General features: G+C 39.5%; 1 protein-coding gene across 12 annotated transcripts in view; it reads left to right on the forward strand.

The window, feature by feature from the left end:
- RAPGEF2 (Rap guanine nucleotide exchange factor 2) overlaps positions 1–15,389 on the forward strand; it is a 383,922-nt gene that overhangs the window by 340,215 nt on the left and 28,318 nt on the right. For all 12 annotated transcript variants that reach the window (XM_077477128.1, XM_077477135.1, XM_077477136.1 and 9 more), the window contains 10 exons: positions 1,242–1,419; positions 5,144–5,280; positions 6,842–7,000; positions 8,569–8,721; positions 9,550–9,714; positions 10,069–10,176; positions 10,399–10,602; positions 10,827–10,935; positions 11,794–12,040; positions 15,061–15,218. In XM_077477128.1, coding sequence (XP_077333254.1) covers positions 1,242–1,419; positions 5,144–5,280; positions 6,842–7,000; positions 8,569–8,721; positions 9,550–9,714; positions 10,069–10,176; positions 10,399–10,602; positions 10,827–10,935; positions 11,794–12,040; positions 15,061–15,218 — 1,618 coding nt within the window. The remainder of the gene's footprint in view (positions 1–1,241; positions 1,420–5,143; positions 5,281–6,841; positions 7,001–8,568; positions 8,722–9,549; positions 9,715–10,068; positions 10,177–10,398; positions 10,603–10,826; positions 10,936–11,793; positions 12,041–15,060; positions 15,219–15,389) is intronic.

Consider the following 15,389-nt stretch of genomic DNA (forward strand, 5'->3'; position numbering starts at 1 on the left):
CCATTCCTAAATTAATAAACTGCTTTGTTCCGGACTGTTTTCATGCCTCCACTGTATGAAATCAAGGCTTTCTTTTTCAAAAGACCCTCTTTTGGGGGGGGGGGGGGGTTCAATTTTTCCATGTTCAATGTCTATTCTTTGCTGTCGCCGGTATACAAACTAGAACTTTAACAGTTGCCTTTAAATGGCTTTTCATATTATCCGTAGGCAGCATAGCAGCATGGGATGAGGAGGAAGAGCTGCCTTATGTGCTTATAATATAGCTATGGAAAATGTTCTCCAGGCTAGAAGCTGTGCAGGGAATAATGACAGCACTGTGATAATACTAGCCTTATGCAACACATTCACAAATGTCGAAGTAAAATTGCAGAGTATTGCATTTTCCTATAATCACCAGTGACCTTTAATAATAATTTAATACAGTAGCATGTTCTGTGTTTTTGAAAAAAATTATTTCTGCATGACACTTTCTGAAACTTTTTGAATAAAAAAAAAAAGCAACATACACAAGCAATTATTTTAACCAGTGGGCTGAGAACTAGTGGATATAGTCACAATTGCGTGGTATCTGAGAATAAATCTTCTCCTAGCAATGGAGTACTAGAGAATGTCTCATGTAAACAGTGGCAAAAAAACACGCAGTCTATTAAAGTAATGTAATTTTTTTTTTTTTTAAATGCATGAGCAAATGGAACTTTGTTGTAGTATTCCCAGTTGTGGAGCAGTAAATTAATGAGCGGAATCTTTGAAAATGTCAGAAGTATCACGAAGGTTTGAATAAATCTAACATTGAATCTCTACTGACTTGTGCTATCATTTCTGTGCAAGTGCAGGCAGTACATTTAAGAAGATTTTGATGCTTTATAATTCAGTAATTATTTTTACAAATTATATTACACTGAAAAATAGTTCAAGGGGGAAAAAACAAATCAGTTTTTGATCAATCAGATTTAGTACTGTGGGATCCGTTTATCAATATTTGAACCCTTGATTCACCTATTTCTGCAATTGAATCATATGAGTGAAATGGGTGAACATTATGTGAATTTTGGCGTGCACCGTTGATCAATAAATCCCTGAATTTTATCTAGACAGGTGGACTCATGGCATCTGCTCCGGTTAGGATAAAGGCAGTCCTTTACTATTAGAAATTTGAATGAAGCACGTTCTATTGTGTTTGTCTAGAAATTGTGAACCGTGGCTTATTACTGTTTAATTATTTTTTATTTTATTTCTACAAGGCCACAGAAAGTGAGCCCGGAGATATGGACCTGAGTGGACTGCCAGAGACTGCTGTAGACTCAGAAGATGACGATGATGAAGAGGATATCGAGAGAGCATCTGATCCCTTAATGAGCCGAGATATTGTTAGAGACTGCCTAGAAAAAGATCCCATTGACCGAACAGATGATGACATTGGTAAGTTGACAAAAAGCCAGATTGCTAGCAGTGAACAGACAGTCCCACCTTTTTAATCCTGTTTATTGCAGACATAAACACGTCTCTAGTAAAGGTCAGAATCTAGAAATCAATTACTGGCCTAACCCACAATAGAAGAAGAATGGGATGAAACAAGCTCCATCAATATGCTTGTACACAGAATGTACCATGCATTCGCCTTGTAACCTGTCTGAGCCTTTGTGATGGCCAGTAATCCCTGGGCTAAAGTTCTTGCTGGTATGCCTTATCTCTGCTATTCCACGTTTTTTGAATGTACTCTCACCAGTGCACACAGTGTACTTTACAAGGTCGTTCTTTATTCTTCATTTGGGGTGATTCATCAGTTCTAAAAATGCTTTGCTGTAATAGATCAATTTTGTCTTTTTTCTGTGTACCTGGAAATGAAGCATGAGTTCTGTCTTTATGTACTGGAAGCACATGATTAATAATTTGCTTAAAATTTCCAGCAGTGATATTTGGCCCCCACCCCAAATATCTTTGCTGCAAGTGTTCATCACATCATAAGAGTGTGCTTCGGAGTACACGCTAAAGTTGAACTAAGCGCTCCTAATCTTTACAATTAAGAAAGCGGCCATCTTTACCTCGGTTTGATCTGCAGTTCCCATGGTGCTGCACATGCGGTCAGTTATGGCATCAGCCAAATTGATAGGTTTAGTTCCATTTTGAAAAAATACCTGAAAGTATGTTTAACTTCTTAGCAGGTTTGTAGGAATTTATAATTTTTTTGATGATGATTTTCATACACATTGAACAGAAATTGGTTTAATTTGCTTACCTTTATGTTGAATGATCAAAAGAGCAGTATTCGCTGAACAGTGCAGTAGCTTAATATTGTACAGGGCACATGTTCACCTGCACTGACATCATTTATATATCCTGATTTCATTCCTGTAACCATGGCAAAGCTCACCAGACAAAACAGTTTCTTCATCCGTCTAGTTATTAAAAACAGTCTTTATTTATGTCTTTACTTAAAATGGAAGTAAACCCTTCCAAACAACTTTGACCTACAGGTAAGCCTAGATTAAGGCTTACCTGTAGGTCCAAGTAATATCTCCTAAACCTATATGGTTTAGGAGATATTTGCCCGAAAATGGGCACCGCTGTCTACGGCGCATGCGCCGTAGACAGCGGCGCGCATGCGCACTAAATGCGGCAAGTCCAAGAATGGATTTGCCAAATTTGTCGACTCCCGTGCGCATGCGCAGGAGTGACGTCATCGCGGCCTCGCCGTATGACAGCGGCGGAGCTGCGAGGCGCGACTCCCGTGCGCATGCGCGGGAGTGACGTCATCGCGGCTTCGCCGCTGTCATTGGTCGGAGCTGCGAGACGCCACCAGCAAGATGGACGCGGCAGACTACAGGGATCAGCGGCGACTTCGCTGGCTCCTGTGTCAGGTAAGTGACACATAATGAGCTACTATGCGATGCATAGTAGTCCATTATGCTTTACCTTTGCAGGGAAAAAAAGAGGAAGTAAACCCATCAGGGTTTACTTCCTCTTTAATACTATTGCTGAACCAATTTGCATCTTCCTACCTAAAATCCTTGTAAATAATTCAAAAGTTCATGTAACAGTCAAACCTTGCTGTCCTAACTCTGATAGTCAGATTTCATTTTGGGGATCTTTATGACAACTCGCATGTAGATGAAAATGTAAAGACCAAATAAATCCTCTTAATTTATTACAGTAATGCAGTCAAGCTATATGTTCAGTAATAAAAATCTGGTGTTGGCAGCACTATGAGAATTGGGTCGTTGGCGGTCTAACACCCCCTCCCTGTGAACACCACTCTAATTAACAGCACACGTTGCCTTTCCGTGACCAGAGATGGTCATTAGAGCAGTGTTCAGGAACACACGCCTGACTGTAGAAATCCTGACTGCATAACAGTAATGCATTTAAGAGGGTATAGTTGGGCTTTTAATGCCCCCGTTATTTTCTAGCTTTTATTTTTTGTACAGTCCCAAAAGCTTGCATGTGTAATAACATAAACAAGGTTATCACTTAAACTCCAAACTGCAGCTTATGAATTTGAATGGTTGTTTAGTTGCTGTTAAACTTATTCTCTATCTTTGGTGCCAGTTTCAATTGATATTGGTGCCTTAATAAACCATCTTAAGGATATTGCAAAGCTGGAATAACTGCACGTTCTTGAGTTTTATCATCTCTGATATTGTAAATCATTTCACGCTGCTTTGCAGGATTATTTACCCAATTGCTTATAGTTCACTAAAATCGCAATTGATTCAAAAATAACATTCTGAATATTTCCTTTAAAGCTGAACTGTAGCATAATAATGTCTAAATAGAAGAGTCATGCATATTCGTACTTGAATCTAGGTGTGCTTTGTATATTTCTAACAGATCTGTGCAGAAGATTTGAGCTCAGGCGTGTTCGAAATCCCACATGCCTGATCCCGCCAGGAAGCTGACACTGCACACCACTAATCACAGGCAGTGGTGCATTTCCTGGTTTGCAGCCGCACAGATCGGGAAATGTCTCACTGCCTGTGATTAGCTGTGTGCAGTGTCGGCTTCCTGGCGGGATCAGGCACATGGGATTTCAAACACGCCCGAGCCCATGTTTACTATGCAGTAATCAAGTGTAAAACCACTTCAAATAATAAAGATCGGTCACCGCTGCTCTCTCTTTGTGCAAGGTGACTGGTCTTTTCCCCTCCCCTCCCCATGTATTATATTTGCAGGCAGCCTGTAGTGCAGAGATCTCAAACCGGCAGCCCTCCAGCTGTTGCAAAAATAGTCCCATGATGTATTGCAAGGCTGACAGTTACAAGATTAACTCCCACAGGCAGAAGCATGATAGGACTTGTAGTTTCTCAACAGTAGCAGGGCCGCCAGTTTGAGACCCCCTGCTGTAGTGGTTGGACCTGCTGGGCCCCTCCCACCACTCTACTCTGTGCACAGTCTAGGTACAGTACAGTGATGATGTCACTGCTACTTTTACAAGGTACATATATAGATTTCTAAAGGCATCTATCTGGTCACACAAAGTGGATTAATATCTTTGTGGCTAATGAAGAATATATTTGAATGAGAATGTTTGTGCCTGGTGTTCAGATCTAATGCAGTGTCAGCATTTATATATATATATATATATATATATATATATATATATATATATATGTATGTATGTATATATTATTTTAATTTTTTTGAACCACTGTGTTGTTTACCCAGGAGGTTTGAAGGGGATTTTCAAGAAAATGTAGATTTAGTAGTAGTTGGAAAAGTCCCCAGGTCTTGCAGCCCTTCCAGGAACATCACCCTCCCTCCTACCCTATCATGAAACTGCTTATATCACTTGGCATACTGGAGTTCAGCCAGCAATCTACATTAGCTTTCATCGTGATCCTTTCTTTTTTATGATTGCACTGCAGTAACCATTTTCACCTGGAAGCTGCAATGCAAATTAAATCTGTAACTTCCATTGTTCCTGGAAATGCCTGAGACCTGATTGGGGGGGGGGATATGCAGTCTGGGAGTTTCAATCAAGTAATACAGTGTTATCAGCCTTATCTAGTGTTCACATTTTAACTCCACATGTCTGTATGTATTAATTGTTGTTGTCTGTTATATATTGTATTAGGCTGATAACACTATAGCTGGTTGGTTAACCGTGTAAACTATGCATCACCTCAATAACCATCTCTCTCTCTAGAACAACTCCTGGAGTTCATGCATCAGTTGCCTGCCTTTGCCAATATGACGATGTCTGTCAGACGGGAACTGTGCGCTGTCATGGTGTTCGCTGTGGTGGAACGGGCAGGAACTGTCGTACTAAATGATGGAGAGGAAGTAAGAGATTTGCTCTTTGATTTCAAGCTTTCAAATTTGACTGATATGAGATGATAGGAATAAAGTTGTTTAAAGGCATGACTGCATGAGCGTTGTTGTGCAACTCCATGTGACAGTGGCATATAATATAGAACGCAGTCTATGAAAGTTAGAAGAATATTTGCATGTGTTTTTAGATTTAGATAAAAAAAATGCTTGTTATGTGAAAAACATGAAAAAGACCATGTATACATTTTTTTTAGAAAATGCCAATCTATGCCATGATAACAACTACAAAGGATGTCTGATAGCTAATAAAATGCCTAGTTTTTGTAAAGAAGAAAGGATTGACATTACTCCTGATCAGCCCAGATGAGTAAACTGTAAATAGTGTCCTTGGCCTACATGTCACCACCAAATCACACGCCCTGATGCATTTTGCCCCGCCCACCGAGCTTAGTCATATGACCGGTTGGGAGCAGAGACGATCCTTTCCTTTTTACATTTACTAGCCCTCTGGATTGGTATTAGGATGAGCCTGCTCCCCTTCTGGGACTCCCCTCTACTTTGAACGCTGTCAAAAGCAATATAACACACCTAGCTGTTTTTGTTTTGTTTTATTTATCTTTATTTATCTTATGTGTTCTTTTAGTTTAGTCTAGGTTAACATCTGTGCATTTTCTGCGGGGTGATTTTGCATGGGTACAGTTGCCAACCCATTTGAATGGGCTGCTGTACCTGTGGGAAATACAGGGAAAAGATCCCCAGCCCTTTTCTGAAATCACAGCCGCACAGAAACCGCACTGCATTTTCCGATGTGTGGGGGATGCCATTTAAGATTACAGGCATCTCCGCACATCTGCTAAACAGCGCATTTTGGCATGTAGGTTATCCACAATTCCCACGCCCACATCAGTGTGAACCTAGATTTATTTGGGAGCCACCAATAACTCTGAATAATCTGCCCAACAACAATTAGCTGATGAAACCTAGAATGTGGTTGCGATTGATTTCTATATTAAATTGTATTTCATATATTGTAGAAGAGTGTGTGTGTATATATGTGTGTGTGTGTGTGTGTGTGTGTGTATATATACACATTGTGGCTAACATGGTTTATAAGGCTTACCTGTAGCTACCCCAGATATCTCCTAAACCTTCAAGTTTTAGGAGATATCCCCTGTATCTGCATGTGCTGACATCATCGGCACATGCGCACTGAAGCAATAGCACGTACGTGCCATTTGCGTCAGTAAGTGTGCCGTTACCGGCGGCTCCCATGCGCGAATGCATGGGAATGATGTCATCGCGGCCCCGGCCAATCACATCGCTGAAGCTGTGATACACGGAAGTAACTGGGGAGGAATGTCGCCGGCCGGCGTTGTGTATGGGCACTTCAGCAGGGGCTTCCATCTTAGTTGAGTATTACATAATGAGCTAGTATGCTATGCATACTAGCTCATTATGCCGTTGTCTTGCAGGTGATAGTTTTTGTTTTTTTCCAAAGTTGTTTACAACCACTTTAACACTAAACGATACCTGTGTGATTTTAATCATATTGGCTTGTGTCTTGGCCCTGCAGCTCGATTCCTGGTCAGTCATTTTAAATGGCTCAGTAGAAGTGACATACCCTGATGGGAGAACAGAAATACTTTGCATGGGAAACAGCTTTGGAGTCTCTCCAACCATGGAGAAGGAATTAATGAAGGGAGTGATGAGAACCAAAGTGGATGATTGCCAGGTATGTAGGTGTAGAGCAGTGCCAGGCTGCCAGCACACTGTTAGATTGAATCCGACAGCCGGGCACTTCACGTGAGATCATTGGGAATCTCAGAAGCAGTTAGTGGCTTACTTGGGCTGCTGTATGTCATTCATGATGTATTCATCTGTTTATGAAGTGTCCGCTGATTTTACAGTACTATTAATAACTAATTAGCTGTGTGTGATTAATTTAATGTGTTAAGCAAAATAGAGCAGCTTGTATTAGTCAATGTTCATCCCATAAACACCTCTCTTTTTTTTAGTTTTGAAATGAAATTGTCTAAAAGAGGCTTTGCAACAAATGGGCCCTAGTCTGTACGGGTTAGGATGGGTTTCTTATGTCCTTGTATATACCATTGGCTTTGTACTAAAAAATGTTATAATGAACCTATGGTTTTCCACCTGGAGTGTGAGTATCTTTTGAAACTACAAGTTACTACGAGTAGTTAAAGGCAAAGGGTAGTCACACCAAATAATGTGTTACTTCTGTTGACTTCAATTTCTAGCAAATTTTTAATGACTTAAACCTGTTTATAGCAGTACCCCGGGTTACAAACAAGATTCTGTAGGTTTGTTCTTAAGTTGAATTTGTTTGTAAGTTGGAACAGGTACGTTTTTTTAAGTGTAGCACCAGCCAAAAAAAAAAATTTTTTACGTTTTATGGATAGCATAGGGAAGGGTTAACACCCCTGTACCATTTGTTTTGCTGTCTGTGCCCCTGTTCAGAAGATTTCACCTCACTTTCTGTCCCTATGACAATTGGATTTTGTAAATGTTGGGTTGTTGTGGAAACAAGGATTGCTGATAAACCCTCAATGGAGACACCTTTTTCCCCATGATAACTCCTACAAGAGTGACATTTTCCTTCCTAATGGTAGATTTCTACTTCCTGTTGTCTCCCTCTGTAAGTAGGAGTCGTTTGTAAGTCGGATGTTTTTAACCCAGGGGCCCACCTGTATTTATTACAATCATCTCCGATTTCCAGCATTTATTTTTTTTTTCGTTTTTTTTTTTTTACAAGTGCCTAGAACTTTTGCTTAGCATAGTATGTGTCAGACTTCCACTAGTACAATAACTAACATAAGTGAAGTCATAAACGGCCCTTCAGCACAATACATATAATCAAACCAGGACATACCTTTGCCGGGGCACAAAGAACTGGTTTCTAATCTGCAGTATAAAGTATCTGTTCCAGCTTAACCCACCTAAACATTTAAAGGAACAAATAACATCCAATCCAGCATTTTAATATATGATGAAATGATATATATTTTATATCTTGTATATATATTAATAATAATCTGATCATTTGGACCGCATGCAAGTATGCACTAACTAAAAGTCTTTTACAGTCGCTACATCTGCCACATATTATCCATCTTGGTGGTTGCCATAAGCCACTACCTGTATAACCCAAGTTTTCCACCTGTGCTTCTCCAATTACTACTTTATTTTTCTAATGCAACACTAAAGCAGTTATTGATATGTCCAGGGACATTTTTGTAATGTTGGAAATTGAGTAATTTTTTTTTTTTCTTTTTTTACTAGTTTGTTTGTATAGCTCAGCAAGACTATTGCCGCATCCTGAACCAGGTGGAGAAAAACATGCAGAAAGTTGAAGAGGAGGGGGAAATTGTAATGGTAAAAGAACATCGAGAACTTGACCGTACCGGTACCAGGAAAGGTCACATCGTCATCAAGGTAACAATGAACTGACACACATTACCTTACTGTAAAATCTATGTAAAGCCTTTCTTTTCTGCATGTGCTGAATTGTGGACATTTGTGGACCTATTGTTTGTGTACTTGCTTTTCTCAATGAAACTGTTATGTTGAAGTTAAGTGTGGAAAGGTTGAGCAAGATTATAGTTTTGATTAAAGTTAAAGTAATCGTGCATCATCATTTAAGGCAGATGGGTCTTTAGTATTCGGCCAAGATTAAAATAATAATGAAACCATTTAGAAATTATTTTTAATTATTGTGGCTGCTCTAAAGGTGAAAGCTGCTGGGAGCCCAGAACATCATAGCTCTTTACGCTTTCCTAATATATGAGCTTAAAAAAAGTATTGGTTTAAGCAAGAATAAGCATGGAAATGCACTACCTTATGCCAGCTAGCAATATAGAGTGGCTTGGTGGGTAATTTCCACCAAATCCTTCCTTGTCCCAGTATTTACAGTGGTTTCCTCCTAGCACTCGTGTCTCTTCACTACAATCCATAATGCCTGCTGATATAGTTGGTCCTCTATTATGTGCTTACACTGCTATGGAAGGATCAATGGTTTACTTTTTTCCTGGGCAGAAGCTGAAATGATTTGTTGGTTTCTATAATACTGTGTAATATTGGTGGCATACATTATAAATACACTGGGAATCATTTAGTGCTCTACCTGCTTTAAGCTTGCAAAGCTTACACGTTAAAAGTAAAAGTGGGTTAATGCACATCATTGCACTTGTCACTATTTTTTGAAATAGTCCATTTTTTATTTATCCCTCAAGCATTAAAGTTTATGATATTGTTTATATACAGGGAACTGCAGAACGTCTCACAATGCACCTTGTGGAAGAACATTCTGTGGTTGACCCAACGTATATAGAGGATTTCCTTCTCACATATAGGACCTTTCTGTCAAGTCCCATGGAAGTGGGGAAGAAGTTATTGGAGTGGTTTAATGACCCTAGCCTCAGGGACAAGGTAAAAATAGAAAATATCCATAGTACATTCTATAAAAATATTGTATGTGCTTGTGGTTTACAGGTAAAAATAGATTTCCTTTGCATTGCATGATAAACCTTTCTCTGTGTGATTAGTTTTTTACTTATGTCTTTATAATAACTCCTTTTTAAAGGACACCTGTCACTTATACACATTTAAGTCCTTTTTTTTTTTTTTTATGCAACTAAAATGTGGCTTTCAAGACCAGCCCTGTGCCTCATTCTTTATTATAATCATAGTAAATAAACTAGTTGAAACCAGCATATACAGCTGTCAGTGTACAGTTTGACCAGTTCACACAATGACCCTCATCTTCTGTCCTTTACCTTGCAGGTAACTCGAGTTGTATTGCTCTGGGTTAACAATCATTTCAATGACTTTGAAGGTGACCTAGCTATGACTCGTTTTTTAGAGGAATTTGAGAACAACTTGGAACGCGAGGTAAAATTCTTTATCATCTATTGTGCTATTAAAAACTATATATAGAGTGCAAATGTATAGTTTATTTCCATGGGTGAACAAAAGGTAAAAAATTTTGGCAAATGGAAGTAAAATTTTCTATCGTTATACATATATAAGCAGAGTCGCAATAGATATAGATGCATTCCAGGTTATTGTGCCCTTGTGGAGTTTTAAATGCTGTTTTCCTACTTTCTCCTTCAGAAAATGGGAGGACACCTGAGGCTGTTAAATATTGCATGTGCTGCCAAGGCAAAGAGAAGATTGATAACACTAACAAAGCCATCCCGAGAAGCCCTCTTGCCTTTCACCCTTCTTGGGGGATCAGACAAGGGATTTGGCATCTTTGTTGACAGCGTGGATCCTGGAAGTAAAGCTGTGGAGGCTGGCTTAAAGAGAGGGGATCAGGTATGTAAGACCACCATCTCCATGGGAAATCTTTTCTATTTACTGTTAGGGAAGAGACTCAAGAAAGGAGCAGTTCAATAATTCATGTCAATTAAATGCATTACCTTTGCAGCTTCTATACATTAAAGGGAAAAAAAGCCAACACAGAGCCATTCTCTCTCAGGAAGGTAAATGTCACTGCTTGGATTATTAATCACGTTGTGTTCCTTGCCCTTTACTTGTAGATATTGGAGGTGAATGGTCAAAACTTTGAAAACATTCAGCTAACGAAGGCTATGGAAATTCTCAAGAACAATACTCACTTGTCTATCACTGTGAAAACAAATCTATTTGGTAAGCCAATTTTATCCTATATGTTATGTTTATTTACTTTTATTACTATATAAGACAATTGCAGACAAAATATTTACAAAAGGTTGCGAGCTGAACACTTCAGGTTAATCACATCACCTTGGATACATATAAAAATAGAAAGTGCAGCGCAACATCAATAATGTCCTTAAATTTCTAAAATATCCACCAAGTAACCACAAGTCCCATAAAGGTAATAGGGAAACCACATGGGAGGATGACTCCAATCCACTAGTAATGAGTGACAATCCCTCCACCGGCTGAAAAATAAACGCTTACCAGAGCAGGTAGAGCCCCGAATCACCAGGATTCTGCACTTAAGCGCATATGCATTTCTAAAACATACATTTCTGCATATGCTGAGGTGGAAAAGGGCCCTTAGGTTTATTTATTTGTCATGCTGTAATTGCTGGTTTTGAAAAATACATAACCAGTGCATATTGGAGGCGTGGCCTGGATGAATAGAGCGGAGGATGCTTTTACCTGCTAACCACTCAGGCTGGGCGAGGTGGGCAGCGGCCAGACTATCTCTTCAGCATGCTTTGGGTCTGGATGAACCTTTCCCCAGCCTGCACACTCCCTAGTCAGCAGCATTCAATTTATCAGACCTTGTCAGCCTGAGTGGGGGCCCCTAAGCATTTGTGTGTCACAGCAGTACATCTTAAAATTTTATTCCAAAATCTAATGGGAGGGTCCCTGTCTAAGTTTAAAATTATGAAGCAAATTGGGTAAATTATTTATAACCCTTTTCTTTATATGCATATATTAACAACAAATACAACTTTGATAGTTTTGTTTAGTTACAAGCACATTAACACAAATTTGTTGCATTTTTTCCAGTCTTCAAAGAGCTTCTTGCAAGAATGTTGGAAGAAAAAAGAAATAGTGCCCCTCATTTGCCCAAAATTGGCGACATCAAGAAGGCCAGTCGTTATTCTATTCCAGATCTTGCAGTTGATGTTGAACAAGTTATTGGACTTGAAAAAGTGAGCAAAAAGGCCAAAGCCAACACAGTCGGAGGAAGAAACAAGCTGAAGAAGATTTTGGATAAAACTCGGATCAGTATTCTTCCTCAGAAACCTTACAAGTATGCATGTTTAGATATATAAAAGTATTTTAATTCTCAAACATTTTGTTGTTTTCTTCTGAGTTTGCAGCATTTTGTTATTGTGATCCAGGTATATCTTGCAGTGCTGCTCTAAGCAGAGATAAAGATATCCCCACCGGTTGCATTGAAGGGAGCAGCGGCCTATGCACCATTGAGAGGTGTAGAAGCATCCACAGAAAAATGAAGGAACATCGCTCACCTACCCAGTGCACGAATATGTGAATGAGTACGACCTCAGCCAATGTCGCTCCAGCCATGCCCTCTGACATGTTTCGCCATGGCACACTAAGCCTGGTGTGTGGGGCGATACATGTCGGAGGGCGTGGATGAAGCGGCATTGGCTGAGGCCATACTCATTCACATATTTGTGCACTGGGTCGGTAAGCTGTGTTCCTTAATTTCTCTGATTTTGTTATTGTGAATATAAATTGTCATAAAATGTCATATCTCATGTCCTACTCTGTGTTAACCTAAAGTTTTTGTACTAAGATGCCCACTTGCCAAAGCACATCAGTCTAATCTCATCTAATCTACTCACCAAAGGGAGCATGTTTATGAGAAGTGATCAGACCTAATGCCCTGATTCTATCATATAAAAAAAATGTATTCGGTTTTTAATCCCACCAGTTGACTTTTTCCTTTAAGGAACCATTAGCTTATAAATTCAGTATTTTATACAAGAAGCCTTATCTCACCTATTGGTTAACTTGCACAGTCTTCCACAGAAAAGATGCAGGCTCTTACCTGATGCCGGACTTGTATAATAACCCAAGCACATTTCCTTTCCAACAATTGGTCTAATGTCACAAACTGGTTTTGTTAGATGAGAAATAATTAATTACACAGTACACACCCTTCAAGTACTGCTTGCTACTTCATGTCCCGAAGTAATAAAATAGTTCATTGTATTGCACCCTTCTGCCCAATCTGCCTACTACAGAGATATCTTCAAAGGAATCGGGGATCGTTTCCCTGTGAACGGATTTGGGCCTCTCCCTTTTGTATTGTAGTCACAGACAACAAAAGCTGATAGATGTAAGTTGTGCACACTCGTACTCTCTCATACTCTGTGCTAGAAGGAATCTTTACATAAATGCATCAATCAGTGGAAACTGGCAATTAGTTGCCTGATGGCAAGAAGACTGAATTCTGCATCGTCCTGTACGGAACATTATGCAAGCCTTTAGCAACTAAATTCTCCAGTAAACGTTTAGACAGAATGAAGGAGCTCCTGGCTATAGAGTGATGTAATCTATCAGGAGGAAAGGCACCTGTAGCTCCAAGAGGGTTTAACAAAAGCTAGAGTGCTAGTGTCATGGATACCTAATAACACAGCATCATAATATTTCCTCCTGCTGCCGGAAATGAAGGTGTCATAAATGCAGTTTTTACTATTGCTGACTGTATCAGGGATTACATTTAGATCTGTCTTTCCATTTGGCGTTTATGTGTGATTGTTGAAGCAGAGATGGGGGAAGGATTTACACTTGACAGAATTTCTGGTTCTCATTTAGCATTTTCTAAGTGTCAGGTGAAAATACATTTACCTCTTGAAGTTCACTGACATTTCACTCCGTCTCCAAAGTGTTATCGCTGCACAGTGAGTGGGCATGCAACTCCCACGCATACAGCCTAGCAGCATCCATCCATTTGGCCTTAATGAGCTTTTTCATGCTTTCTATTTAAAGGTGCACTAAACCTTATTACAAGATGGCTTATATAAATACGTTATGACTAATGTATTTCATGCTTTCTATTTAAAGGAACATTAAACCTTATTACAAGCTGGCGTATATAAATATATTATGAGTAACTGTTGGTCAATTCATCCAATAGTTCTATGTCCATTGTTGGTAAAGCTTTTAGGCCAAATCACCTCCTGGCTTCTTATATCTCTGGATGTAAAAGAGTTCATACTTTCCCTGTCATTTTGGAGTCTTAAGCTAGGTACACATGGGCCAAAAACTGTTGGTTCGGAAGTTACTGGCCTGTTTTCGGCTTGTGTGTACAGCTCCTCATCTGGCAGAAGCTGGTCTCACGACCGTCTTCTGTAGAACGAACATGCTGGAAAACCAGCATGCGATCAGTACTCGCAGCCGACGCCTGCGAGCGCTGATCACTACATTTTGCTGTTGGGCTAGTTTCAAGTTTGGGTGGATTGACGCTTTAGGGAATTTAATAATCTTCTAATCTGACAAACTTCCTTGAATCAGGTGCAGATTATGATGTACAATGTGCAGATAGATTTAAAATAGAAGTCTTTCAGAAAATACTACTGGCTAGTGTGGATTTTGTGGCTGATGGCATATTTGTCTCCCAAGATAAACCCCAGCAGCAGGAATGAGTTCACTAACATTAAATACTGGTTTCAGACACTTTGAAAGGTGGGTACACACTATAAGAAAATGGGGGGACCAATTGTCAGTTTTCCTCGATTTTTCACAGCAAGACAGAACCAAGGAAGTATAATGTATGAAAATTCTCGTATGACAAAGGCTTTTTTTTATTTATTTCTGATCATGTGCAGTCTTTGCTATATGATTTTTGGGGAATGAAAACAGTACACATTAAACGCTCTGTTCACGTATGAGAAAAAAATTGGCGTTTGTCCTGTCCCTTTGGGAATTTTAATTTGCATAGTCTGAATCGTATGTCAAAAGTTGTGTACACAATATCAAAATTGAAACTGATTTTTCTCATAGTGTGTACCCCCTGAACTTTTGGGTAGTAGGCTATCACTGGGAATTCAGTAGATCATTTTTGTTCCATAGGCTGTTGTTCTTGAATTATCTAGTCACCATCTCGCCTACATCTGTTCTATATGGATAAACAAATTGGTTTAATAACAATAAGCCGTCATTGCCTCTACAAAAGAGTTTGATGAAACATAAGTAATATGAAGTAACCGAAAACCTTCTGTAGCAATGGGAATTTGTGAATGTATACATCATGCATCAGGTCTGCACGGAGATCTTATTTAAATGTTTTTTTTTTCCCAGTGACATTGGAATTGGCCAGTCTCAAGATGACAGCATTGTCGGTCTTCGACAGACCAAGCACATGCCAGCTACACTCCCTGTCAGCGGGACACTGTCATCCAGTAATCCAGATCTGCTGCAATCTCACCACCGTATCTTAGACTTTAACACCACTCCAGGTGAGAATCGCTCTTTCCTATTTTGTCACAGCACCTTCCCCATCTGGGTTTATTTTCCTATAGCCTTGCAGTGGCATTCTCAAGGAGCTACCAATGCTGATCTGTTTTCATTAACTATGCTGATTGCATGAGTTCTCTTTCAGCAGCTGCTTACTTATGCCTGTGTTTATT

The sequence above is a fragment of the Lithobates pipiens genome, unplaced genomic scaffold (assembly GCF_037356315.1).
Source record: "Lithobates pipiens isolate NorthernLeopardFrog02 unplaced genomic scaffold, aLitPip1_a1.2 Scaffold_13, whole genome shotgun sequence".
NCBI lineage: Eukaryota > Metazoa > Chordata > Amphibia > Anura > Ranidae > Lithobates > Lithobates pipiens.